This window comes from Protopterus annectens, chromosome 5.part0 (genome assembly GCF_019279795.1).
Source record: "Protopterus annectens isolate FY-2018-M chromosome 5.part0, PAN1.0, whole genome shotgun sequence".
Lineage (NCBI taxonomy): Eukaryota > Metazoa > Chordata > Ceratodontiformes > Protopteridae > Protopterus > Protopterus annectens.
Genome location: NC_056735.1, coordinates 1,969,732,738 through 1,969,760,107, shown reverse-complemented (window position 1 = coordinate 1,969,760,107; position 27,370 = coordinate 1,969,732,738). Strand labels below are relative to the sequence as shown.

The window sequence follows — 27,370 nt, the reverse complement described above, 5'->3', positions numbered from 1 at the left end:
AGTGACAGTAGGTGCTGATTTCAGTGTCTTGTTTGAACCAGACACCATTGGGAACATGGGTTGAACTTGGTTAGGCTTGTAAGGGCCCCGGGGCAGTTAGCCTAGTAACCGCCTATGATCCTATATAATGGGTATTCCTGGCATGATAGGGGCAAGGTTTGACCAGCCATGGTGGAGATGTTGTGCCTTTGCCTGTATCTATAGATTCAGGTTAATGAGAGCCTTTTATAATGCCTGAAAACTTGCAGATGGCTGTCACTGTGAGGGCTCTACACCCACCCTTGGGCATGCACATGCCTCCTTAAATTAGTAACTCTGTTCAAGAATTCTGAACAAATCAAACATAATGGGGGAGGCAATTTTTAAATATTACAGTTTTCTGAGAGTGGTAGAACTACTCTCTTATGCATTTTGGAATAAAAAGATTTATGGAACTGTTTTTATTTTTCCTGGAGTTAGGACCACTAGGCTAGTGACCTCTCTTCAGGGAAGTAAGGTGGTATTTATGCTACTAGGGAAACTTTGGCCAGGGCATCAGTGAACTTCCCCTACTCTCTCCAGTAGATGCCATGGGATCTTTGTCCACCTGAGCCATGACCAACTCAACCCGATGGGATCTCTGTTAACTTCTCATCCAAAGGGCAGCTGAATCATGCTTGGCATTATTGAATGACTAATGCTTAGTAATTTATCAGAAAATCAAAAACTTTGGGGAACAGGGCAAAGTCTGAGATGTACTGGAAATTGGTGACATTTAACATTTAAAAGGTAACACACACACACACACACACACACACACACACACACACACACACACACACACACACACACACTTTTTTTGAACTGGTTATCAGTTTCACAACCCCAAATGTAATTATGATCTTTTGCCTGCAGGTCTCTACTTGCTGGTAGCAAACTAAGATCAACCCAACCCGTGGATGAGCGAACTAGCATTAGCTGCTCATTTTATCCTCCTCAGTCAGGCTATTCCAGTATCTAGGCATTTGCTGAAACTCTGGTCGTAGTGAGCACTTTCTTTCTGTGAACCATGGAACTGGGCTAAATGTAAATTATTTTGCTAAGTACATGGTATATGATATTATGGTTGGCTACCACATTAAATTCTATGTGGATTTACCAGGTTTATTGCATGATTCTACATCTGTGAAAGCTTTAGAAAGTGAGGGTAATGAGACTTTCAATAAGGCAACAATTTTTGTACTGCATTTTTGTTTTCCAGGTTTATGTACTGAAATATTCGTATCTTCCTTTTTGTAGACAAGGACTGAGATGGAGAAGTACTTGACACCACAGTCTGTTCCTCCCCCACCACCTCAAGTATGCAGTATCCAGGAGAAGAAGTTCAGAAGAGACGGAAGAGACGGCACTTCTGTGATTGACCAGTATTTCATCAACAATGAAGGAAGTTCCCACTACAGCATCAACATGAACGTTTTCCTGCCAGACACCACACATCTGAGGACTGGCAATTACAAGTTGCAGAGACTGCCAGTGACTCAGATAAAGACTGAACCAGATATTGACTTCACCCAGCAAAGTCTAACTAGTAACAGTCAGGCACTGCCAGAGTTTACTAGTGTTTTTAGTTCACCTTCACCAACTGACCTAAATGACATTTACATTAAGCAAGAGCTTCCTTCACCAGAAATTCAGCTTGCTGATGATGCTCAACAGGGTAATCTGTACCAGTATTTGAGTTCTCCAGAGCTAGATATGCCTATTTCTACAACTTGTCCATCGGCCATTGGTTCTTTGAACAGTGTGTCTATGTCTGCAGCTATGGCAAACCTCAGTAATCTTTCATCTGGTCAGCAGAACACAATGAAACCATTCCACAACATGCATTCTTGTCCTTATGCAATGTCTACTCACTTTGTTCAACAACATGCTACTTATTTCCCACCTTCTCCTCCCAGCTCTGAGCCAGGCAGTCCAGATAGGCAAGCAGAATTGTTGCAGAACTTAAAACCGCCACCCTCGTATGCTGATAGTATTGCATCTAAGTTGGTATGTCAGAATCTATCCACTGCTATGTCTGGAATTTCACAGAATGTTCCCACAATGCGATATAACCGTAGGAACAATCCAGACCTTGAGAAAAGGCGCATTCATTATTGCGATTATCCTGGTAAGACTTTTTTTTTCTTTAGTTTTTTTTTTCTCCTTTTGCTTAATAGGGATAGTGTTTTTCCTTACAGTGGTGAAATCTGGATAATCTGGTTTTAAAAGCGTCCTCTTTATCTTAATCCTTTGCCTTTTTGTTAAATCGTATGGAAATGGTAGGGACCATGGTCCTTGTGAAAGTTGAATTAACACTTGCAGATTAGATATTTAGGTTTTTGTGAACATGTTAAATGTTTGTACAGTACTAGTTAGTCATTCTCAGACTATCCCAAGCTAGTTTACAAACAGTATGTAGTTTGGTATCTGGCTTATCTTAGTGGTGCCTTTGCAAATTTAGTTGGGACCTTACTGCATGGTAGCTCGTGTGTGAAGCATTTTAAGGACATCCAGAATATTGTGCTGTAGTCTTAATGCAGAAAGTTTTTTTGTTTCATACTCTGTGACTAATGTAATAAGGGGTTATTTCTGAGGATGCTAAACCTTTGTGATACCAGCAGTAGAATGAGGTACACTGTCATCACACCTCTCACCCACTTAGTGCAGGAAATCTGGACAAAGGCCCAAAAACAGGGACAGAGTTTAAATATTGATATTAAAAACTTGCTAGAATAACAGGATTTGTGGTAGCATGCATTTCATGAAGAATATGAAGTCATTATTTATTGATGTCAGCCCTTAGTGATTTATGAGAAAATCACAAATTTTATTAGGAATGGACCAAAAAAAATGAGACAAATCTGGACAGTTGAGAGGTATGGCTTCCTTGTTTAAGGTGATGATATGCAGTTAATTATTATTTCATTCCTGTATGTAATGAATCCATAGTGGGCATTCTGATTTTTATCATGCAGTCAAAGGTTAGATTAATGTCGAAGAGTAAATTTGGTTTTGACAGAAGGGTCTTTTGCTTTTCCATTTATATTCAACAAGGGTCTTAAAAGCTAAATGTTGTCTTTGTAAATAGTACTGGGACAGTGATGATGATGATGATTATGACTTTTTTCATTGGACCGTGAGAACAATAATATATACTACATACTTTTTATTTAAAGTAAAGGATGTCGACAAAATCCGTTGTAGTCATGGAAATCCTTCACTAGCTACACCTGTTAAAGGAAACATGACTATCTTCTTTTGGGTGTTGACTTTAAATTTTGAGGGAGACAAACTCCTTGACAAAATATAAGAGAGCTCCCATTTCACAGGATTTTATCTGAATGTCTGTAAAAGATATGGTATGTGATTAAGTCTGATTACAAGTTTTTCAAGTAGGAAAGGGAATAGGGAAGTATTTTTTCTAAGCTTCTGATGAGAACTTAAGTTACTGCTATCCTTTAATAATAAATGTGTATACAAGGGGTATTTTGCCACAGTTCTGACAACCTTGTTCCTCTTTACCCCCATGTCTTCCTTGTTCCTCTTTACCCCCATGTCTTCCTATTTAGCCTTTTTACTCTGTCCTCTATCGCACGATTGTGTAAAACTGAATGAAATGTAGACTAAATTTTATTAAAGTAATGGAAGGTAACAGATTAAAAACTAGACAACAGAATGCATTATTTACAGCTGATTGCATTAACTTAATAAGCAATACTTGAATAGTGCAGGAGGTTTGAGAGATCTGATGCATAAGGAGTTAGAAAATGGATGCTATATTGGATAGGAAAATTTTGTAAGGATTGCTACTGAAGGTAAAAGTAGAGATGAAATTGGTAAATCCTATTAAGAAATATAGTAGTCCACATATAGACTAGGTTGTGATACTTTGTAAATGTTTTGAATAAGTGGCAATTGAATCTGTGTACAAGGGGCTTAAATTTTGTGTGTTTTGAAAATTTGGTACTTGTTAATTGGAGACCCTTGAATATGAGATCTTGGGTCTAAATGTTACTAGAGACGAGACATTGTTAAAAGTGGTACAGGAATTTTGTAAAACTGAAATTTTAGGCATTTACGTTGATAGAGAAATTTAGGATGGTCATGAGATGGAATGATTGTAATAACTGCTGCTGCAATGAAGGTGTTGAGTGAAGCTTGTTAGCTTAATTAGTTACAGTTGATGGTCTGTATGGATAAAAGCTTAGGTGAATGGCTGTTTTGAGTTTGGGGATAGAATGTGTAGAAGCATCAAACGGGAAAGATCTTAAGAGGGTCTTATCTTGTTTACATTAATCCTAGTTAAGTCACCTGTTTGACTTTTTATAACCTTTGCATGTTGGATGATAGAATGTGGACGATTTATGTAACATACCCATGTGCAGCCGAATATATGGGTAACTTGTTGGGTATTTCAGAACTGAGTAACTGTTCATGCTGGGTTTGGGAAATGATGCAGAGAAAAGTGATATAGGCTCAGTATTACTAGAGAAGGCATTACATTGAAATAGGATTACTTGTAACACTAACAGGAGTTTTTGTGAGTAAATACAATGCACAAAGCAAGGGAATATTATTGAATGACATGACTAGTTTTCCCTATAGGACACTTTAAAATGTCCTATAATAACAAGAATATCCTTTAACTTAAATATTGCTTGGAATGAGTGGATTGAATGCGTGTGTTTTTTCCTTCAGGGGGAAAAAATGTGTATATATATTATACACTTAGGCTTTATCCAGATGTTTCTACTCCGCTAAACACACACACCACAAATAAATATTTATTTGTGGTGTGTGTGTTTAGTGGAGTGGAAACATCTGGATAAAGCCTTACTAAGTGTTGCTACAATTCTCTGTCCTGTATCTATAGCGCACCGTAGATGCCCTTACATTCACTGCTGCAGTATTCATTACAAATGGGATTCCCTGCCATGAAACCCAACGTCCAGCCAGTTTACCAAAGCCTACCATTGCTTTAAGGTACACTGGACATCAACTACACACTCCTTGCATAGCATAGGGCATAAAAGTGACGTTCAGGTGTACCATTCTCAGAATTTATTTGCTGCCAGTCCGAGCAGTCTGTTTCCTCCATCTGTTTTTTTCCGTTTTTCTGTTTGTTGGCATTCATAGGTTCATAGCCTAGTATGAACCTATGAACCTATCTGCCCGAGGGCATTTATACGCCTAGCCATAGTTTTGTGGCTTACGCCACCCCTTAGTTTGGAGAAACTATGCCCATTATTTAGCTGTGCCTCTTGTCGAGCAGTGACACTGAGGTAACCCCTGGGGTGTATCTGCGATCTCCCATCCATTGGTCAAGATTCCTCTTGAACAAAGCCAGCGAGGTGCTTTGCCTCACATAAACCGGGATTTTGTTCCACAGCATAGGGAGTCTTTGGGTGATGAATCTATCCCTCCAGCACGTCCTATTAATAACCGTGTCGAGGTTTAAGTCACCCGCCCTTGTGGCTCTAAGGGATCTAGATTTTTTGAGATGAAGCATATTCATCAAATCTGGGTTTGACATGGCCTTGTATGTCAGGCATAGGTCACCTCTGAGTAAGCGGTACGCAACTGAATATAACTGGAATTCTTTCAGTCGTGCAGCATAAGACAGATTTTTGAGACCCTTTATCCTTTTGGTGAGGAACTTTTGTGGCGCCTCCAGCTGCTGCAAGTGTCGGGTCAGATACATTCGAATGGGGCATTGTACTCTATCATTGGTCTGATGAGTGATGAGTATAGGGAGACTATGACTTCCCTTGATCTAGATGTGAATCCCTTCATGATAAGGTGGGCAATGTAGAAGGTCTTCCTAACTACTTTAGCAATATGAGTGTCGAATGAAAGGCTACTGTCAACCTGGGTTCCCAGGTCCCTAATAACTTCTTCTGTGTTCAGGGGATTGCCACCTATATGGTAGCTAGGGGTAACCTTATTTTTCCCGAAGGGTATGACTATGCATTTCTTGGCATTTAACTTGAGGCCATGGCTCTGGCACCAGTTATCCGTTTCTGTGAGACCCTTCTGAAGGATATCTGTGTTGGATGTGTTCTCAACTACGGCGCCCAGTTTGCAGTCATCTGCGAACTTTGTCAGCCATAACCCTCCTGTGTTTGCTTGTACTTCAGAAAAGTAGATGCCAAACAAGAGTGGGCCCAGGACTTAGCCCTGTGGGACACCACTTGTGACAGGCTTAGAGTCTGACATGGCGCCAGCAACTCTGACCCTGTGGGTTCTGTCACTCAGCCAGTTTGCAATCCATCTTGTAATGTATGGGTTTACATTTAAGTTGATGAGTTTTTCAATGATACCCGAGTGGGGTATTGTATCGAAAGCCTTCACCAGGTCTAGGTAGGCTGTATGGACTGCCTTTCCCTCGTCAATGGCCTTGGTGACTGTTTCAAAAAGTCAACCAAGTTTAAAAGGCATGATCTGCCTTTGACAAAGCCAAACTGGGTTGGATCCAAAGTCTGCAAATTCCCTTTGTCTTTATTTATGAGATCCATTATGATCCTTTCCATGGCTTTGCCGATCAGGCTTGTCAAGCTAATGGGACGGTAATTTCCAGGGTCGGTGGAGGCACCGCCTTTGTGGAGTGGGACCACAGTCGCTGTGCGCCACTCCCTGGGTACGTATCCGGAGGTGAGACTAAGATTAAACAACTGTCCTAACTGTGGGTTTAATTCCTCGTTGAGTTCATGGAGCACACAGCCAGGGACACCATCAGGTCCCATGGATGCTGTGTTCTTTGCCTTGGAGAGAGCAGTTCTCACCTGAGCGTTGGAGATGTTTGGGGGGCTACAATCATTTGGTATAGATATCTCTTCTTTAAGCGGGGAGGGTGGGGAGAAGTTTGCACTGAACCTGTCAGCCAGTATGTTGGCAATGTCTGTAGGATCAGTAATCTTCACATCATTTTGAACTAATTCTGAGCATATCTGGGAGTTTCCTCCTAGGTTTCTGACATAGCTAAAGAATGCTTTATGGTTGTCTTTAGAGTCCTTAGCTATTTTTTTCTCAAAATTAGCTTTGGATGATTTTATGAGAGCTCTTAGCTTTTTACTTATAGTGATCAGCGGTGTCTTACCTTTTAAGGATTTTGCTCTATCTTGTAGTAGCTTTCTTCTTTTATTGTGGAGTTTGTTTATGGCTGGGGTCCACCAGACTGGACGCTTGCCTTTGGTACAAAGAGTCTTTGTTTTGCTTGGGATCGCCTGATCCATGCAGCCCTGCAGGTGCTGGTAGAAGGCATTTGTAAGTGATTCAGCGGTTTGAGTAATGTCAACCGCCGGCTCAGGGGCCTTAAAGGAGACCACACTAGTCTTTAGAAGTGTGAAGTCGGCTTTCGAGAAGTTCTTTACTGTGGTCTTTTTCATTTCGGGTGGGGCGGGATGAGGACCTCCAGCGAGATTAGTTTGTGATCAGATCTCACCAGTGAGGGGTATACTTCTGGCGTTGAACATTGTGCTCCCATGTTCGTGATGATGAGATCAAGTATGTTCTCTCCTCTTGTGGGGATGGTGACTAGTTGTTCCATGGCATTTGAGTTTATGAATTCCAGGAACTTTTGGGCTAGAGTGTTTGGGCTTGAGTAGTGTTCCCAGTCTATATTAGGGTAGTTGAAGTCACCTAGTATGATGGTGTTCGGAGATACATTTATCCCCTCCAGTGTTTTCAGGAAGGCCATGTGAGGTTCCTGAGTTTGCGAGGGTGGCCTGTAACATGCTACAATTTGCATAGCAGTCTTGCCTATGGTTAATTGCACCTGGATGGTTTCCGATGCATCGTGCGATGCCACCAATCTTGAGGTGTGGGTGTCCTTGATGAATATGGATACCCCTCCTCCTTTCTTGGTATTGTCCAGGTTTTGTGGCCGGAACGCATGATATGAGGTAAAACCTGATAGTGCTGGGGTGCTCTCAGGAGCCTTGAACCAGGTTTCTGTCACAGTACAGACATCGATGTTCTCCATACTGAGAAGGGCCTCGAGTGCGTGCATCTTGAGGTTGAGACTTCTGGCATTGAGCAGCATTACCCTTAGTTTTTTATCTTTGTTTTGTTCTAGGGTGGTAGGTTTAGAATTTGAGCCTTGCCTAAAAAAGGCACTATGGGGGTGGCAAGAGCCTTTGCCAAAATCCGGAATCCCAGGGGTGACAAGTGCAAGCAGTCCCTTGCGAAGCAGCGTGGCTTGTCCAGCATGTCATCCCAGGCAGACAGACATTGGATCCCCTTTGAATGACACCAGAGTTTAAGCCAATTGTTAAAACTGATAATCTTATCTCTGTATTGTGGCATCATTCTTGGTGAAGGTAGGATACTGCTCAAGGTCAGGGTCATACCTGCCTGGGCCACATAATCAGAGAGCTCCTCTATGTCTCTCTTCGTGTAATCCAGGGAGGTACGTCTCAGGTCGTTTACACCAGCGTGGACAATGATTGAGTCGTACTTGTACCTGCTGTTGAGAGACCTGAGTGCATGCGTTATGTGGCGGATTCTAGCACCCGACAGGCAGCTTACTGTGACCTTCTCCTTACTCAGTCTGGTGAGCGGGACGTCAGTGTGTCTGACTATGGAGTCACCAATGACTAGTGTGTCTGGCATAGTGTTTGGCCTTAAGGGCTGTGACTGCTTGACACTCTGACTGTGTGGTCTATGTGATGCAGGTGTGTTCTGAGGTGGTAGTTGTTTGGGTGTCTGCTTTGGTGGCCTCTGCTGTTTTGGTAGATTTTTGATCAGAGCCTCCGAGTATGTCTTTGTGTGTTTATTTGTATGATTTGAGGTTGTGATGGTATTATGTGAGACTGGGTCTATAGTGTGTGTGGTTACCTTCTCCTCCTGTCTGGTCTTGCCAGTCCTATGTTGAGAGAGCTTAGCCTCCAGTTTGGCCGTATAGTTGCATCTCTCGCATGTATTTGTGTTTTGTGGGAGGAGGAGAGAGTTGTCTGTGTACATGAGGCAATTGTAACATTGCCTCAGTAATCCCAGGTTCACCAGCTGAGCAGGAGAGGATATTAGCAATTGATCCCTCGACATGCTAGAAGGAATAGACAGAAAAACTTAAAAAAAGGTTTTGGAGATGTGGGTGACCGAGAAATGGGGTCTGCTTTTTTTTTGGGGTACTTTCTATAACAAGAGTGCTGTATCGAGGTGATAAGTACTGTAGGAGCAAGTGCTTTGCTATACGGATAGAGAATAGTCTACTTGGGAGTCAAGTAGAGATAATTTATAGTTGGAGGTTCCAGTGATTACTTCTGTTTGCTGAAGTCCTCACTATTGCAGATAATACCCAGTTGGGTTTTTTGTTCTTTTTCTGATTTGTGATTTTGGGGGGGGGTTAATGTCATCCAGGAAAGGTAAATGCCAGTGTGAGAGACTGATTCCCCATAAATACCGCCACAATAAGTGTCGTCTTTTGCTTAGGAGCTGCTTATGACCATACTTCTCGTTCAGTTTGTCAGGCGTTTGTCCCGAAAACTCTTCATAGTAGGCTTAACTCTTCATAGTAGGCTTTCTTCCCTTTCATTGCATCTTGAGAACTAGAGTCTTAAGCTTCTTGCTAAAAAATCCTATGGATGGAACTTCCTGCCCCGAGGGTCAGCCGTTGGGGAAGAAAAAGGTGCAAAAGGTAATCTTTCTCTCAAGGTTATTACAAACCCGGAGACTTGACTGGCTGTATTGTCAGATTCCCCTGCCATGTTTGGGTTGGTGGCTGGTGAGAATCTTTCAGGCAGCACGCCTGACTAGGTTTTGCAGGCATCCGTTTTGGGCATTCAGGGGGAACTGCATTTGATTGTTTCTGAGGGGTCTAGGGGGGGTTCTGTATTTTCTTTTCTAGGGAAGAAGCTCCTACTACAGTTGTGGAATGCAGTCCTGAGTCTGTGCCTTCTCAGGTTTTTAGATGGACGTCCTCTTAAAAACGAAACAGAAAACTAATCATGTTTCTTCTACCCTAGGGATCCACAAAGTAAGTTTTACCCAAGGGTTATTAAATACTTTACTGTCGTTAAGGCCTCCTGAAGGGGTTTCGGTTCCTGCTCCTCCCTGGTTCTGTTCTTCCCCCTAAAAGGCCCAAAGAATTGAATTCTTCTGAGGAAGAGTTGGGTTCTGATGAAGAATCCGTTGCTTATTCTATCCAGATTCCTTCCCCACTAGGCTAGATTAGACCAGGTCTGAGGAGGAAGACTCTAGATAATCTTTGAGGAAATTTCCTTTGGGGATGCAGTCTCTAGAATGATTGAATTTTTAAGTGGGATTGTGCCCAGGTTTCAGATATCCATAAGGGGTACTATAAATTACTTTTATTCTCCTAAACCTGTGGCCATTCCTCCTGTCTTGGCTGCTTTATTGGATGCTTATTCCAATGCTTCTAAAGTGCCGGATTCTCTGCCCCCTGCTTCCAAGAAGTCTGATAGGTTCTGTAGGGTGCCTGAGGATTGTTCCTTTTTGTTTAAATGTCCTGCTGCTGACCCCTTTGTGGTGTCTGTAGCCTCTGATAAGCTGTCTCAGTTGCTTCCTTCCTCCAAGTTACTGCCTTCTGACAAGGACAGTAGAAACATGGATTGGCTGGGTAAGAAAGTTTATACTTCAGCTACCCTAGCTTTGCTTTTAGGGCTATTAATTATCAGACCCATACCTGTAAGTATGTGTTGGCTCTTCTTTCTCAGGCTTGGCAGCTTTTTATTATTTTCCAGAATCTGAGAGTAAATCTTCTGCTGTTTCTTTGCCAAGTACTTCTGTCAAGTAGTTTGTCATTCTCTCAAATGTAGTTATGATACAGCCGATGCCTCTTCTAGGGCTACTGCTTTTGGGTCAGTTCTGAGGAGGTATTCTTAGCTTAGGCTTCAGCCTTTACATGATGATGATTGATTATGTTAAGGCTAAGTTGATGGATGTTCCTCTGGATAATTAACTTGTGTTTGGGGAAGTGGCTGCTGGTTTTAAAGCTCTCTTCACGCCAAGAGGGAAGCTTTATAGGAGCTTAAACATGTATTTTTCTCCTGTGCCTATATTTCAGTGACACTACCCTTCTAAGCCAGCCATAGTTCATGGGCAATGTTACCCTCCTCCTAAAGGTAAAAAGGATGGTAAATGGATTCCTCCAGCTAAGGCCACTTAGACTGCAGGGATTCTAAAACCTTCCTTTCTTTGCAAACCAGGTGCTGTCTGACTATCCATCTGCTCACAGCCACGCCACATTCCTCTTTCTCTTCGCCTTTCTCTTTGTTTGGCTCTGAATCACTCGAGATTCTTGGGTTCTGTTAGTCATTTAGGAGAGGTACTTCATTGTCCGGATTTCCCGTCGTCCTTATGGGCATTCCTCAGCCTCCTCAGGAACAACTTCCTTTTTTCCCCCCAGAGGTACAAGATGTCTTGTCTTGGGGTACTATTCAAGAGGTGCCTGTGTCCCAAAGGAGGAAAGGGTTTTATTCATGAATGTTTCTAGTGCCCTGAAAGGAAGGTAGTTGGAGGTCTATTCTAGTGTCATCTAAACACCTTTCTGAAGGTCCCTTCCTTTAGGATGTTATCCTGTCAGTCCCTTTATCCTCTGTTGCTCTCTCTCCGGCCTTTCTGGTGTCTCTGGATCTCGAGGATGCTTATCTCTGTATTCCGATCCATCCTGTTTTCAGGAGATTTTTGTTTCTCTGTTGCATCCTGGTATTTCAGTTCTGTGCTTTGCCCTTTCTACTTGCCCTTTGCCCTTTCTACTGCCCCAAGGGTATGTGCCAAATGCCTCGCTCAGGCTTCAAGGAATCTGTATCTTTTCTTACTTGGATGTTGCTTCCTTCTCCCAAGTTTCTTCTTGAGCTTTGGCACGCTCCCATTTATAATGAATACTGCATCGGTGAATTATGAATGTAAGGACATGGTACAGTTGTGTAAAGTTTTACCATACTGATGTCTTTGCCTTCACCACTGCAGTAGTCACTCCCTCCCCCCATTCCCCCTACTGTTTTTTTTTTCCTTCCTGGATGTGCAAGTTCTCTTTGCCCCAGCAGGAACAGCAATCCAAGGAAAACCAATCAGTTCTGAGGATGGTAAACCTGGAAAGTCACTCTTATGCCCTGTACTACAAAGGAGTGTATATGTAACATTCAGCATACCTCAAAGCAATGGTAGACTTTGGTAAACTGGCCGGACAGTGGGCTTCATGGCAGGGAATCCCATTTGTAACAGATACTGCAGCAGTGAAGGCAAGGACATCTACTGTTGTGGTAAGATTTTACACAACTGTACTGTCTTCGTGCATAACCTAAATTTCTCTGCTTTAATCAGAAGATCCAATAGCTTAGACACACTTAAAATCTTAACAATATGCTAGTAGTAATGCATTTCACATTCTATTAACCTTATGGAAGTTCTTAACCTGGTCATTGCTAAAGTGAAACCAAAATGTATAGGAGATCTATCTTGTTTTTAGATATTGACTCTTGTGTCTTACATGTAGCAGTTAACATTTGCTGCTTTTGTATTGCACTGTATTGTAAGACTTCTTGTAGGATTTGCTAATGTTGTAGCTTTACTTCCTGGGCCTCCATTGAAAAGGGGCATTGTTGACACACTCGAGAGGTTGGGTATAAACCCTTATGTCACCAAGTGGATAGTCATCTGGCTCATGGGCAGGACCCAGGAAGTTAGATTTTGGGAGTCCACCTCTACAAGGGATCGGTCCTAGGACTGCTCCTTTTTTTGGCATTTACTTCTCTGAAATCAAGGCCAATGTCAGTGGCATCTGGTTGACTAAATTTGTAGATGATTGCAAGTTAGGAGCAGTCATAGAATCCCCCACTGACACACATGTTCTCCAGGAAAGGCTGACACCGATGATTAACTGGTGTTAGATCCATGGAATAGAACTAAATGCCAAGAAATGCATGCATAATAGTTACCAGGAGTGGATGACTTCCCAAAAAATACTAGTCACATTAACAACACAGCTGTAAGAGATGACCCAGTAGTCAGGGACTTGAGGACACACACTAATCTAGCCTTTGACCATCATGTGTCTACAGTTGTGTGAGAGAGTCCTTCTATGTTGTGCAGCTTATAAACAAAGGTATGGCATCTAGGTCCAAGGAAGTCATTGTTCTGCTGTATTTGACATTCATCAGACCTATAATTGAGTACAATGCCCTCTTTGTATGTAGCTAACTAGGCATATCCAACAACTGGAATGTCCAGAGATGCTCCCCACTAAAATAATACAGGGCGTAACTTGCATGTCCTGTGCAAGCTGCCTCAAGGCCCTATCTCTGTGTTCGTTGCCTACAGGCTGTTGAGGGGAGATCTATGCTGGGCAGGCAGGGCATTGTCAGACACCACCCTGATGGACCTCCTGCGTATCCGCAAAACAAATGGCATTAGAGTTACCCTTTCTAAAGACTTGTACCTTGTTTGTGATATACTGATATTTTCAGCAGGTCATATTTATTTATCCCAGAGATGGCTCCTTTTCTGAAGTATGTTCCCCCTATCCATGTAAAGCAGAGTTCTTGCCTAACCCAATTCCAAGTGTAACTAGGACAATTGGATGGGGAACAAGAAATTCATCCCTGGTTTGGCATCTGTGTGTAATGGATACAGGCAGCCTGTAAATTTCATCTCTCATGCCCCTGCTTACACTTGTCAAGGATACAAGAAGTTCAGATTTGGGATACATGGCTAGGCTTTACAAAGCTAATGACTACAAGGGCCTTTTAACACCTATGACCAACGTAACAAAACATAAGCAACTCAAAAAATGAAAAAACAAGAATTCGATGGCTGAAAAAAATCGCACAGTAACACAAGAATATGTTAAGCTCTTTCATTCTATTAACATTTAGAACTTCATCAGAATAACATTTAAATTGCTAACATCCCTTATCAAATAAGACCATGACATCGCACAGGTAATTAACCAATAAAATAAAATCTACCTGGAACAAAAATTATAATAAATGATACTTTAAACATATTAATTTTATGTTTATGGCTAAGGGTAGATTTACCTGTAGGACAGAGGGGTTTAGTTTATATGGCAGGCTGTGTTGGCTATAGTCATTTCTACGTGGGGAAAACTGCTAGGAAATTAGCGTGTAGGATTGCTGAACATGTACGTGCCATTAAGAACAAAGATCACAGTAATGCACTAGCTAGGCACAGTATGATTTCTAGTAATTTATGAAAGTTTAATTTTTTTGTGATAGGAGGTGATTGCAGAAATTTTTATTAATGACTTTAATCATTATGTAGATTTTATAGAGCTCAAGTGGCAAGTGTTTTTTACGTGCTGATGTGTCACTTGGGCTCATTGAAACCATTACAATGAAAAGTTTTTTAAGGTTTAGATGTGTAAATTGTGATAATTTTTGTTCTAGGGAGATTTTATTGTATTGGTCAAATTACCTTTGTGACGCCATGGTTTTCTTATTTTATAAGGGATGTAAGAATTTGAATGTTCTGAAGGAGTTCTAAATGTTAATAGAACGACAAAGTATGCTTGTGTTGCTGTGTGTTTTTTTTTTTTTTTTTTTTTTTTTTTTTCTTCATCTTTGAATCAGTCACCCAGTTTGACCTTCCCTGTTAACAGATGCTGACTTGTGTATTAGCATTGAAAGATAAAGGTTTACAACATGAAGAAAAGTTTTGAAAAATGTTTAAAAAAATGACACTTTTTATAATTGGATTTATTGAATGGCTGGAAGGGAGTCATAACTTTAGGTTTTGCTAGTACTGCATGTTTATGGGTTACACATGACTGTTCTGTATATTTTCATCCTGTGATGGTCTGGCATCCCAGCTAGGATTGGGGTCACTGCTTTGTGCCAGTTGAGTGCCAGGATAGGTTCAGTGTTACTGTTCCCTAAATTTGATTAAGCAGGTTGTGGAAGAATGAATGAAGAGTGATCCTAATAGATCAGGACTACAGTATTGTAGTGTCTGGAAATATTTGGATGGGAGAAATGCTGTATTGCTATATACTGAGCAGGATACTGGCAAAATGTGTATGGAGATTCAGATGTATGTATAAAAGAAAGGGCTTGCTGTGTCTAGAGGAGGGCTTGAAGTGTTAAAGCCTTAACATTTTTTTTTTTTAGTGATTGTGCTGCGGATTTTATTTTTTGGATCTCTCATATGGACTTCATTTAGTGCTTTAAAATCTTATCACCTGTGGGGTGCCTGTTGAAACCTCAAGGACTCCATTGCAATCCTTGAAATCCCAGTAAAGAAGTACAAGTGGCTAAAGTACATCATCTAGGTTGCGTTGCCCGTGTACTCCAAGATCCAACAATCTTGGAAATCGGCTTGTGTGTGTAACTTTTAATATGTATGTGATGTATGTTGGAGGCACTGCTTTTCTGCATACATTACAGTTCACTTTCACATTGTTATCTTAGATGTGCCAATCCGAGACCTAGTGCTGTTGAAGCCATCAGTAATTCAGGCCACTGGGCCTTAAAGTCTCATCCAAAGGATGGTAGTTCAGGTGACAACCCTTGCCACCTCCTTGCATTATAGTGCCATTACTACAACTTCAAACCAAGCATTTAGTGGGTGACCAGAACCAGCTGCCTTCTGATCATTTAGTCTTTAGAGAAAAGTGTCATTTTAATGTTTATGTATAAGCTTTGTAGGGAGAACTTGTACTGCCTGGTTTTTGTGCAAGTTTGAATTTTAAATTGGCTGCCCTTTTTACATTTTGCCACATTATCCACTGTCCAACTACTCCATTTTCCTACCCCCAAAAAGTTAAATCTAACAGCATTATCATGTTCTCCTTGGTCTTTAACACTTCACTCATTCAACACGCCCCTACACTGTGCTCTCACCTCATTTCCCGCTCAAAATCTCCCCAAAATATGATGGGTACATAGTTAAAATCCTAAAAATGTTAACATAGCATCCAAAGTAACTCTCTCACCGGAGACATTCACCCAAATCCTGGCCTAAAAACTATCCTAAACTGTACACCTCCTCAACATACCAACCATTCCCAGGGTTTACTAAACCAGCTTAGAAAGATAGCTAATCTTACTTTTAAACATCAATGTTAGAAGTATTGCAAACAAAATCCATAAACTGCGTGCCAACCTTTCTCTATACTCACCTGACATTGTAGTAATGACTGAAGCATGGCTAAAACCTGACACTAGCAGTAATTCTTACTCCTGGGTATATCATCCTACGGTTAGACGCAGGACAAAGGGGGAGGGGGTGGAGTAGCCATTTTATTTAAAAATCACCTTACTCTAGAAACTTTAGATCATAATGTCTCCAACCTTTGAAAATGCTGAAATAATTTTTACCAAACTAAAAAATTTAATTCTAAAAAAGCAGGTCAATATAATAGGAGCCTGTGTACCACCCGGAAACTACCTCTCCACACCAGAAAACTTACTGTACTGGACCCCAAGAGCACTGCCCCTAGAAACCATAATCACAGGTGATATTTTAATATAGACTGGTTAACATGCAACTCTCAAAACCCCACTAATCACATCAACCAAGATGGATGATTTGGGTGAAGCCAAACACCCACTAGGATTAACAAGGCATCTAATAAGCACTCTGTTCTCAATTTTGTCTACTAATAAATAGACCAACCCTTTTGTTTCACTCTGGCAGTCTCCCAGATAGTGTCAGTAACTATCTACCCAACCTTCATACTTGAGCTTCAGTATATACTCAAATCATACTACTTGCCATCTAATAAGGAACAAAAGAAACTTTAACTCTCTAAAGACTTCATATCTACCCTCAAACATTGTAGTTGGGTACCACTTAAGCAGCTCCCCCTAGAAGATTCTGTTAAATATTTGAACTCTACTTTCCTAAATATCATAAATGTAAAAGTTCCTCCCAGAGCTATAAGAAGTAAATCAAACCTTGCCCCATGGCTAAGCAAGGAACCAGGTCACTGCTAAAATCAAGAGACAAAGCCTGGGATCAGTGGGTCAAAACTAGGACCCAAGCTGCTAAACAAGCTTGCCAGTAATTTGGAAACAAGACGACGACTAGTCACACAGGACAAGATAAACTCCTACTACTACTATGATATCCAAATTAAACATCAAAACAACCCACAGAAGTTTTGGGTCAGCTATTAATGGCATACTCCTACCAGGTAAAGCTAGCACACCCTCCCCATCTACCTCTAGCATAGCCACCTAGTTCAATAAATACTTCACCGAGACTATTTTAGCCCTCTCAAACATTCACAGCTCCACCCCTACTCCAGGTCCTCCATTTTCATGGAATGACACATTTTCCTTGCATTTTCCTTGCAACCTGTTTCAACTGATATGATAAATTGCTAAAAAAACTAAAGCCAACAATGTTAACTGATTATATCCTACCAACAGATTTTCTCAGAATTGCTGCTGATGTAATTGCATACCCAGTAAGTATCCTTTCTTATCAACAGATCTATCTGTGAACATTAAGTCCCTGCTATTTGGACAATTTCACATATTATTCCATTACAAAGGAGGCAATTTAACAGTGCTGTCCAGTTACCAATTGCAATCCTATCCCCTGTCCAAGATTCCAGAGAAATGTACGCACACACAAATTATGGACTCCTTGGATACTAACAAATTTCTGTCAAATACTCGACCCAGTTTTCAACCCTTTTTATAGTACTACTATTGCACTAGTGTCTTTCACTAATGTAGTAAACAATGGTGGGTGCATATCCTCTCTTTCTTAATCTATCTAATGCCTTTAATAAATCACATTAATGTCCTCTCTGAGCTGAGTCTAAGGCAGTCTTCCCTTCCTTGCTTACTATCTAGCTGGCCCACCAGCAAGCAGTACAATGGCAACAAAACCTTTTCTCTTCTTCCTGTCACCCTACGAGTTCCTCAAGGTTCCATCCTAGGCCCCCTACTTTTCATACAATTACTAACAGTCTTCATACTTCAATCTGCATGCTTCTGTTCTTAAATACTCAGAAGATTCCACACCAATATACGCTTATCCTACGTCACTAACACAAGACTCTTTCTCTGCATTTGAATCTTGACTTACTTAATTCTCCTCTAATTCCGAACCCCAACAAAACCAAGTTCATGCTTTTCCATCCTACAAGACCTGCTGTGCCCCTCCCCTCGTTTAGCATTGTTTTCATGAACAGTACTATCATCTCACCCATCTCTTATGCTAAACTTTTGGGGGGATGTGATAGACAACAGCATGAAATTTGATATCCTTGATATCCATATTTTGTAAACCATAAAGAAAGTTTACAAAAAACTTGGTATACTATATAGAAATAAGCACTTTGTTACAAAAACACAAAATTAGACTCCTGTTATAACAAAATTGCCACAGACTCCCTTTAGGTCCACATCACTGTATAGCACTCTAACAACTTAACTGGTTTGAACTTCAGCTCTTAAATTAAACTAACTGTGGCCCAAAAAATTCTCAACCAACCAGAGAAAACTCCTTTGCTTCAAAATCTAATATATCCATATGCTAATAATAGGATTCTTTGCACTAGCAACAAATCCCTAGTAAATGTAACCATACTCAATAATGCTGCAGGAAACTCACTCTTCTCAAACTATTTAGCTAAAAGTTGGAACACACTGTCTACTAATATAACATCTACTACTACTTTACCCTATTTTAAAAGAAACCTAAAAACCCATTGAACTAAAACATGGTTATGGTATCTATAAATGGGTTACCCCACTCTTATTTTGGCTCTGTAAACATTTTATTTTTATTTTACTGCTTTTCTATACATTTCCTTATGTTATAGGATGTACCTGTATATCGTTAATGTGTACACTGGATTTCATTTTATAGGCGTTTAGTTTTTTTTCCATAGTGATACTGACCACATACCTTTGGAAACGTGGCCCGTACTATAACCCATTTGACACACAAACTTACACCAGTGTCAGTCCTAGATTCTGAGATAAAGGTCTGAAGGGCCATCTTAAAACTTAGCCAGTATCCTGAGGTCAGACTCAAACCTTGTGTCTGTGAGGTCAAGACCTTACCCAATGTGCCAAACCCAACATTTTATACTGAACTTTTAATCCTGTGCATTTATATGTATTTTGTTTATTATTCATTTAAGAGTTTGTCTAACTGACAATGAAGTTGTATGCAAATATTACAATAATGTGCTTTACACGAGAACATTAGAAATTTACAAAAGGCCTGAGAATGATGTTTACATAAACATTACAATAATGTGCATAACATGCAGTACAAAAGTTCAATGAAGAGAGAGATGCCAATGAGAAGACGCTTGCAATAGGTGGGTGTGAAGTGTGAGAGGTAGTAAGGTGGATTTAATTGGGATTATTGCAGTGACGGGTGTTGACGTTTAGGTTTTGGTTCGAATTTAAAGAGATTTATGTTAGAAGTGATTCGGATGTTAAGGGGGAGTTTGATCCATGCATGGAAAATACTGTATTTGTAAAGTTTACCAACGTTTTTGTTTGGTTTGTAGGTGTCCAGAATGAGCTGGTCAGAGCTGCGGAGAGTTTTGGGAGGGGTATAATGTGATATTAGCGAGGATAGCAGGACAGGAAAGGGGGTTTTAAGAGTAGAGTACGAGTTATTTGCAGCTGGGAGAAGTCAAGCCACTGGAGTTGTTCGTGCATGGCAGTGATGATATTTGTAGGGTTGTTTACTTGCAAGTATTGCAACACTGTAGTATGATTGACAGAGTTTAGCCAAAAGGGTAGATTGCAGATGTGAAAGGATGGGGAGGCATAAAGTAGACACAGAAGGAAGGCCTGAGCTAGAGTCTGCCTAGAGTCAGGGGCCAGGTATTTTCTTTTTATGTCTGTAGAGTAGGCTGAGTTTTTGATTGGTCTTTTTGTTACAGTGCTGAATTGAATATGGACATCGGAATTTTAATTGGTCATAGTCAGTAACATCAAGAAGTTGGTATGTGGTTCAGGTTGTAGGTTAGTATTGTCAAGAGAAGAAATAGTGAGGGTTGTTGAGGTTAGAGAGGGTTTTTGGAAAAAGAGTAGTAGCTTTGTTTTTTTGGGATTTAGAATTAGTTGGTTGTCTGTTAGCCATTTTCCTGCAGATGTTGAGATTAGCGAGGAGGATAGAAAAACTGTCAGAACAGGTAATAAGGCTAGAGTTGTCCACATATTGTGTCAGGGAGGATGCTGCACAGGAAGTATGCAGTTGATTTGTGAAAATATTCGAGTAAAGTGCCAAGAATTGTGCTTTGAGTTGTATCAAAAAGTTTGGAGTGTGATACAGTATCGAATGCTTTAGAAAGGTCAAAGAGGCAAGAAACCAGTAATTCTTTTGACCATGCCTTCGGCAACGGTTTGAGTAAAGGACAGTAGGGCAGTAGATGTACTATGATGGGGTCTGAAGCCATGTCGCGCAGGGGTTAGGAGGTTATTATCTAGAAGGTACTTAAGCTGTCTGTGAATGGATTTTTCAAGGAGTTTAGATAGCAGAGAGAGGATAGCAATAGTTCTGTAGTTGGATGGCTCTTTGCTGTTGTCTCCCTTAAGTGGGTCTTTTCTCCTTGGGCCTCCACTGAAAAAAGACTTGTGTCCAGTCAGACTTCCCCGGTTAACAAATGTAAAAAAAAAAAAAAATAAAATAAATCCTATATGATTATCTCAGTAGTACATGTCCCCCCTTCAACAATACAGAACATTCTGCAGCTGTGTTTTCAGGAATGTTCCAGTTTTGTGGTTGTTCTGCAATTGTAGTAAACCTAGAATTGTAGACTTTGTAGGCATTTAAACAAACTAAAACTTTTGTAATGGAGTTACAGGTATATGGTAACTGTAAAGATATCCAAATAAAGTGTGTTAATAGAAGTGTTGCCAGGCTGTGTTTTGCAGTCTGTAGCAGTAATTGTCCGCACTCCAAAAAATGAATACTGTTTTGGGCACACGACTTACAGGTGCCAGAATGAAGTAGGTGCATAATTGTGTGGTGTATGTATTACAGCACCTTCTCCCTACAGCAGAGTGGAAAAACCATGGTAGCAGAGGATTAACAAGAACCTCTGGTTAATAAAGTATTTCAGCAACAATTTATTCAGAGTAGTGATTTATTGATTGTGAAATTGTCTGTATACCAGATAAGCATTTTTAATTTTTAGCCCTGATAACAGATGTGGAACACTACATGGTCAGATTAGCTGCACTTTGTCCACAATGAGAGAGATTTCTTTTGAGTACTTTAAGCTGAAGTATGGCCTGTGCTGTTTGTAATGGAACAAACTGAATATTGAATGGTGCGCTAACTGCACAGGCTTTGTTTCCTAGGCAACAACCTATGCTAACAAAACCTCCCTTATTCCACTAAGTGCTTTGCATACAACTGCATTTGGACTCTTGCTTTCTCCATTCCAACCTTTCCGTTGCTAATTCAGCCACCCCCAACACTTTCAGTCATCCTTGCACACTCCATTGTTCTGTCACTCCTGGACTGTGGTTGAAGAAGAGTCCACTTTGGATCACTCTACTCTGGCCATCAAACGGACTTAAAATGAAATATAATTTTTCAGTGACTAACCAGAACTTCTCCAACATTAGTTTTTGGGGTGGGGAGGAAAATCTGTTTGGTTTTGCAAATGCTGAACTTTTCACCACATGGCCTGTATCTGTAGATATGGCTGTCCTTGTGGCATTTTCAACGGGTCTATATTTATTTAATTATTGTTCACTTTTGTAACTGTACGATAATATATCAACCCCATGTAAGTGAAAGCTTACAACGTCAACCTCAGAACAGCGCTTTTTTATTCCCCTCCCCAAGGGAAAAGGGAAAACAAATCGCTGTTCCAAAAAAAAAAAAAAAAAAAAAAAAACTTTAAAACATTACAAAATGAGGGGGCTGTGCCCCACCCCACCCCCTACTTAAATATACCAACTCTGAGATCGCCCTACAGTGCCGAAAATGGCAAAGTAACTAAAGCAGCCAAGCAAATTCTTTCCCAGGGAAAGAATTGGCTGAAAAGCTGCTTCGCTATTTTGCCTTTTCGGATCGATCAAGACTCATTCGACAAACTGCATCTGTGATCTCGTAACTGTTTCAACATGTATAGTTTTGAGATATTGGCTTGGGAGCTTGGAGTTCTGTTGCCCCAGTTTGCATCTTTGGGGAAACCTTTTCTAAAACTTTTGTATGAAAGCTGCAGCATATAGGTTTCTGGGACAACCTTTTACTTCAAAAAGGTTTGCAGTCTGTGTCCTGTTGACAGAATCTGGGTCTGCTTAGTATTGTTGTATGATGTAATGAAATTCAGACAACCTTTGGCAGCATGAGGATAGGAATATAATGCATTTAATACCTATTTGTTTTAATTCATATTTCTGAGGTTGTCACTGAATCTGGAATTTCATACTTGTACCTTTTTCCATATCCCAAAAGTTTGTCTATATGTAATGTTTAGCAGCAGTCTGTCATAACTTTATGTTTTGCTAATACGACCTATGGACTGTACATAAGTATTATTCAGATGGCATATAGTTTATCCTTAAGGATGGAGCAGCTGTATTTTTTTTTTTTTTTTTTTTTTTTTTAATTTTGTCCCACTGCAGTGGAATTACTTTCACATGATTAGCTCTGAAAATTAACTTATGGCAGTAGTAATGTAGAAGAGTGCAAGATATAGTGAACGGGAGAGGGTAATTCTTCCAAACTTTCAATACTGGGAAATATGTTCTAATTATACAGTATTTTGATTATAATCACCAAATAAGCTAGCTGCAAAATATGATGCCTCTGAATGCAACTAACCCAGGGCAAAAATGCATTCCAAATTTGTAGCTTGTTAAAGATCCCCCACCATGATCCAGGACGCTCACTCCTCGTTCCTGGGGACATTGGAAAAAAATGAAGGTCCAACCAGACATTAACTGGGTAAACTACTCTTGTATTAACCCCCTGGCTCAACGATTCCTAGAGTTCATAAACTCTAATGCCGTGGATCAACTTGTCAATGCCCCCACCAGGAGCAACAATATTCTGGACCTGGTCATTACCAACATGGGGTGACCAGTGCACAGCACCTGAGATCAACTCCTTGGTTAGATCAGACCATAAACGAATCACCCTAGATATCCACATCCAGACCCCACCCCCACACAACGAAACCATCGTAAAAAATAACTTCACGCTTCTCAAAACTGAGGTGACTTAAGTTCGCGACACCCCTGCAGATGGACAACAGTCAATACAGTCACGACTGCTGAATCCTACACAAATGTACTGTTTAAGCACCTGCATGAGTGCATGGATTGTGCTCTCCCCAACAAAACCAAGACTCTCTCCTCCAAAAAAAGAAGCCGATCTGGTGGTCCCCTGTCATTAAACTCCACAACAGAAGGAAGAAACTGTTTCAAAAGGGAGTAAAAACCCAGTTATGGAAGAACTCACTGAAGCGCCTCTGTAAGAAACTCCTAAAACCCTTGGTCTGCAAGGCCATGGAGCATATCATCATGGAACTCGTAAACAAAGATATAGGTAACCTCCAAACTCTGGATGCTACCCAATGCGGATTTGTAAAATGTAGGTCATGTCTCCTAAACCTGGTAGACTTCTTTTGAATCTGTTACAAAACCCGTAGACGAGGGCAAGGTAGTCCACACAGCCTACCTGGACCTCGCTAAAGCCTTTGACACTATCCCTCATTCAGGAGTCATTGATAAACTCACCAACCTTAACATAAACCCTTGCATCACGAGATGGTGGCCAACTGGCTCACGGACAGAACCCACACGGTAAAAGTTGCTGACTCCAGATCCGACTCCAAACCAGTGACAAGTGGAGTACCCCAGGGTTCAGTACTGGGACCCCTCCTGTTCGGTATATACTTCTCTGAAGTGCAAGCGAACACCAAGGGTCTATGGCTAACCAAGTTCACAGATGACTGCAAACTGGGTGCTATTATCGATTTCCCCCTGCCGATGTAGATGTAGATGTAGATATCCTGCAAAAGGGCCTCAGTGAGACTGACACCTGGTGTCAGAATCCTGGTCTCGAACTAAATGCCAAAAAGTGCATTGTTATCCCCATTGGCAAAAACGTAGTACCCATGAATTACCAAATAGGGGGAAGTTCACTTAACACAGAAATTGTGATGAGACCTTGGGACCCAAATGAATAGCAACCTCTCCTTTGATAACCACAGTGGTCAGAAAATCTTTCTACATGGCCCACTTATTCACAAAAGGGTTCTCATCTAGAAATAAGGAAGTAGTTGTTCCCCTCTACTCATCACTTATCAGACCCCTCATTGAATACAGTGCACCATTTGGGATGTACCTCCAAAGACATCTACAACAACTTGAGAGGCCCAAAAGTACCTCATCAAGAGGATCACTGGCCTCAAACAATTGCCCTATGCCGACCGGCTCAAGAAACTCAAACTCTACTGTCGCATATCGCTTACTCTGAGGAGACCTCTGTCTGACAAAGCTATGTCAAACCTGGAATTATTGGACATTCTCCACTTGAAGAAATCCCAGTCTCCCCGAGCTACATGCTCTAGGGACCTAAACCTCACCACAGCAATAAATAGGACATGCTGGAGGGATAGATTCATGTTCCAGAGACTTCCCATGCTCTGGAACAAAATTCCCATCCACATCAAGCAGAGCTAGTCATTAGCACTATTCAAGAAAAACCTTTAAGTGGATGGGTGATAGAAATTCACCCCTGGGATTATGTCTGGGGCACTGCTCGATAAAGGAGCAGGAATATGTGGCTGGCGAAAGCCAATACACTGTTGGCTAGGCTTGCTCTGGCCCTCGGGCTGATAGCCTAGTACCTACCTATGAACCTAAAATGCCCAAAACTTGACCAAAACCAATAAAATAAAAACAATTGGGCACTTAAGGATAATCCAGAGATATATAAAATCATTAAACACAACAACACTATCTTCTTAATGGTGCCCAGTTTTTATTTTGATTTTTGGTTATAACAACATTTCTGTATAAAGGTGCTATAGTTGTATTGAAATAGGGAGTATGGGTGGGTGTGTGAATACAAATGTCAGTATTGGTTTTGGGATGCCACAGATAAGATGTCCGGATATTTACAGTTCAGTGTTACTCGATTCATTTTAAACAATATACATTTCAGTATTTATTTTTTTAATTCATTCTTTGATCGGGTTAGTCCTATTAGGCTAGTGGCCTCTCTTCAGGGGAAACTTGAGGGGGTATTTCTACAACTTGGTGGATTTTAGCCAGGATATAGAGGAACTTCCCCTACTGTTGTGATCGGTATTTGTAGTAACTTCCCCTACTGTTGTGATCGGTATTTGTAGTAACTTCCCCTACTGTTGTGATCGGTATTTGTAGTAATGTCCTATGCCAGTATGTGCAAAACGTCCCGCTCCTAGCATGGAGGTAGCTGAGAGAATGATTCATGAGATGGAGAGACTACTGAAGGGAGCAGAGGCGAATGCTAGCTCAAAGAAAGACATTGCAGAAGATGTTGATTTGGAAGAAGTTTTTCAATAGAAGTTGAGCAAATGGAAGATATATTTGGAGATGATTTAACTCTCCAATCTGGGAGGGGGGTTGCAGGATGATTACTCCAGAATTTGACTAACCAGAGTAAGCCAGAGAATTAAGCATCATAGGAGAACATCGTGAAAGAAATATAAGAGGAAGGCGTAGAAATTGCACTGCATCCTTGAAATGTAATTTCCTTTAAATGTAAAGTAAAGAAAACGTATGCGGAGACAGCAACTATACAAGACTGAATGAAGGAGAGGAGAAAAAACAGGACATCTTAAAGTTTGTCGTAAGAATACAAAGTAAATGAAGCCAGGAGTTGAACAGATATGAGGTATGGGACAATGTCATTTTACCCTTGGGTGCGAAAACAGAAGAGGGTAAGAGCTTTCATTTTGATTAACCAACATTTTGTGACTTTTTTTTTTTTTTTATGTATTTATTTTTTGACTGTTCAAACTATGGAAAAGTTCTTATGCTAGTATGAAAAAAGACAAAATAATTCATGGAATGAATATGTGGTAAAAGCGTTTTTTGGGAGACTTGAAATATCCATATGCAATTTTGAACAAACTTTGAGAGAGATCTGTAAAGTAGACATTTCAAAAGATTGATAGCGGTTTATGGAATGGCATGGGATTGCAATGTCATTTTTAAAATGCAAACTGATAAAATTGTATATATTCAAAGTATTACACATTTTGAAGGTAATGTAAAGTATTGATTGCAACCAAACATGGTTTTTTTTTTTTTCTTGTGGAAAAGGACAGTTATTAATTGTGATTAAAAAGAAATGTTATGTGGTAAAACAGGACATGAAACAAAAAAAGTGAATATGACTGTTTTTATAAGAAGTCAAGTATTGTGAATCAGTAATGAAACGGGAATGAAGATTTGCTAGAAATATCTGAAATTAGAAATGTCTGAAATTTTAGAAAAAGGGAGCTATCGAACAAAAGAATGGCGAAGAATTAGAAATAGAATCGGAAGCTAGTGATGATGGAGACATAAGTTGGAAAGTGAGGAAAAATAAAATCCTGTTTAAAGAAAATTTAAAGTTTATTAAGGATTTCTTACATCTCAAGTCTCTGTACCTGATGCTCTCTAAAGAAATGATTGCTGTAAGGGAGTAATCAATTATTTGAAGATGAGTATTTAGTCTTTCTGTAACGGCTCCTTTTTGACGGCTACGAAAGTAGTAGCTGCTCTTTATCTGACCTTTGTCTGTTTTTATAGTTACGATTTTAATATGTTGGTATTCCCCCCCAGATTATACAAATTTTGGGGAATACCTCCTTTATTGCTTAAATTTCCATAGCAGCTCTGGTAATATGCAAGTAGGACCCTCCTGTGGCAAGTTGGCCAGCTGTTCTCTGCTAAGACTGTTTTGGATTAGGTCACAAAACCAACTGGGTGGCTAGCTGGTTGTATTTCAAGCATGGGATAAGTCCTGCAGCCAACACTAAAAGAGGCATTCCACTAGGGCCGTAACTACTTAACAACTTCTTTGATTATGGCAGTGCAGTTGCTACCCTTCCATCTTTGAAGAGCGGCTGAATGTAAATTCTGTTTGGAGCTACTGAGTGGCCACCCAGAAAAAAATAACTGCTGCCTTTGTTCCACAGGTTCTGGTGTGAGAGTTATGGGGACTTTCCATATTTATAGAAGTTGTAGTGAATGTCTTAGACATAGACCCTCCTCTATTTTCTAGTCACCTGCTTCTGTTTGCTTTGTTTTTAGTATTTATTTATTTTTGTAGTTTCCTGCAACTTTTTTATTGGTCTTAGAACTATCAATTTGCTGCAGTTATGGGATAAGATGGGACAGGCTTTCAGCTTGGGGTGGTAGGTATCAGCTGCACAGTCCGCATGCATGCAGCA

At 40.5% G+C, this 27,370-nt stretch overlaps 1 protein-coding gene across 5 annotated transcripts in view; it reads left to right on the top strand.

Annotated features, from left to right (window-relative positions):
• The window catches only part of KLF5 (Kruppel like factor 5), an 88,158-nt gene that overhangs the window by 10,182 nt on the left and 50,606 nt on the right, over positions 1 to 27,370 (top strand). For all 5 annotated transcript variants that reach the window (XM_044071736.1, XM_044071738.1, XM_044071740.1 and 2 more), the window contains exon 2: positions 1,279 to 2,149. In XM_044071736.1, coding sequence (XP_043927671.1) covers positions 1,279 to 2,149 — 871 coding nt within the window. The remainder of the gene's footprint in view (positions 1 to 1,278; positions 2,150 to 27,370) is intronic.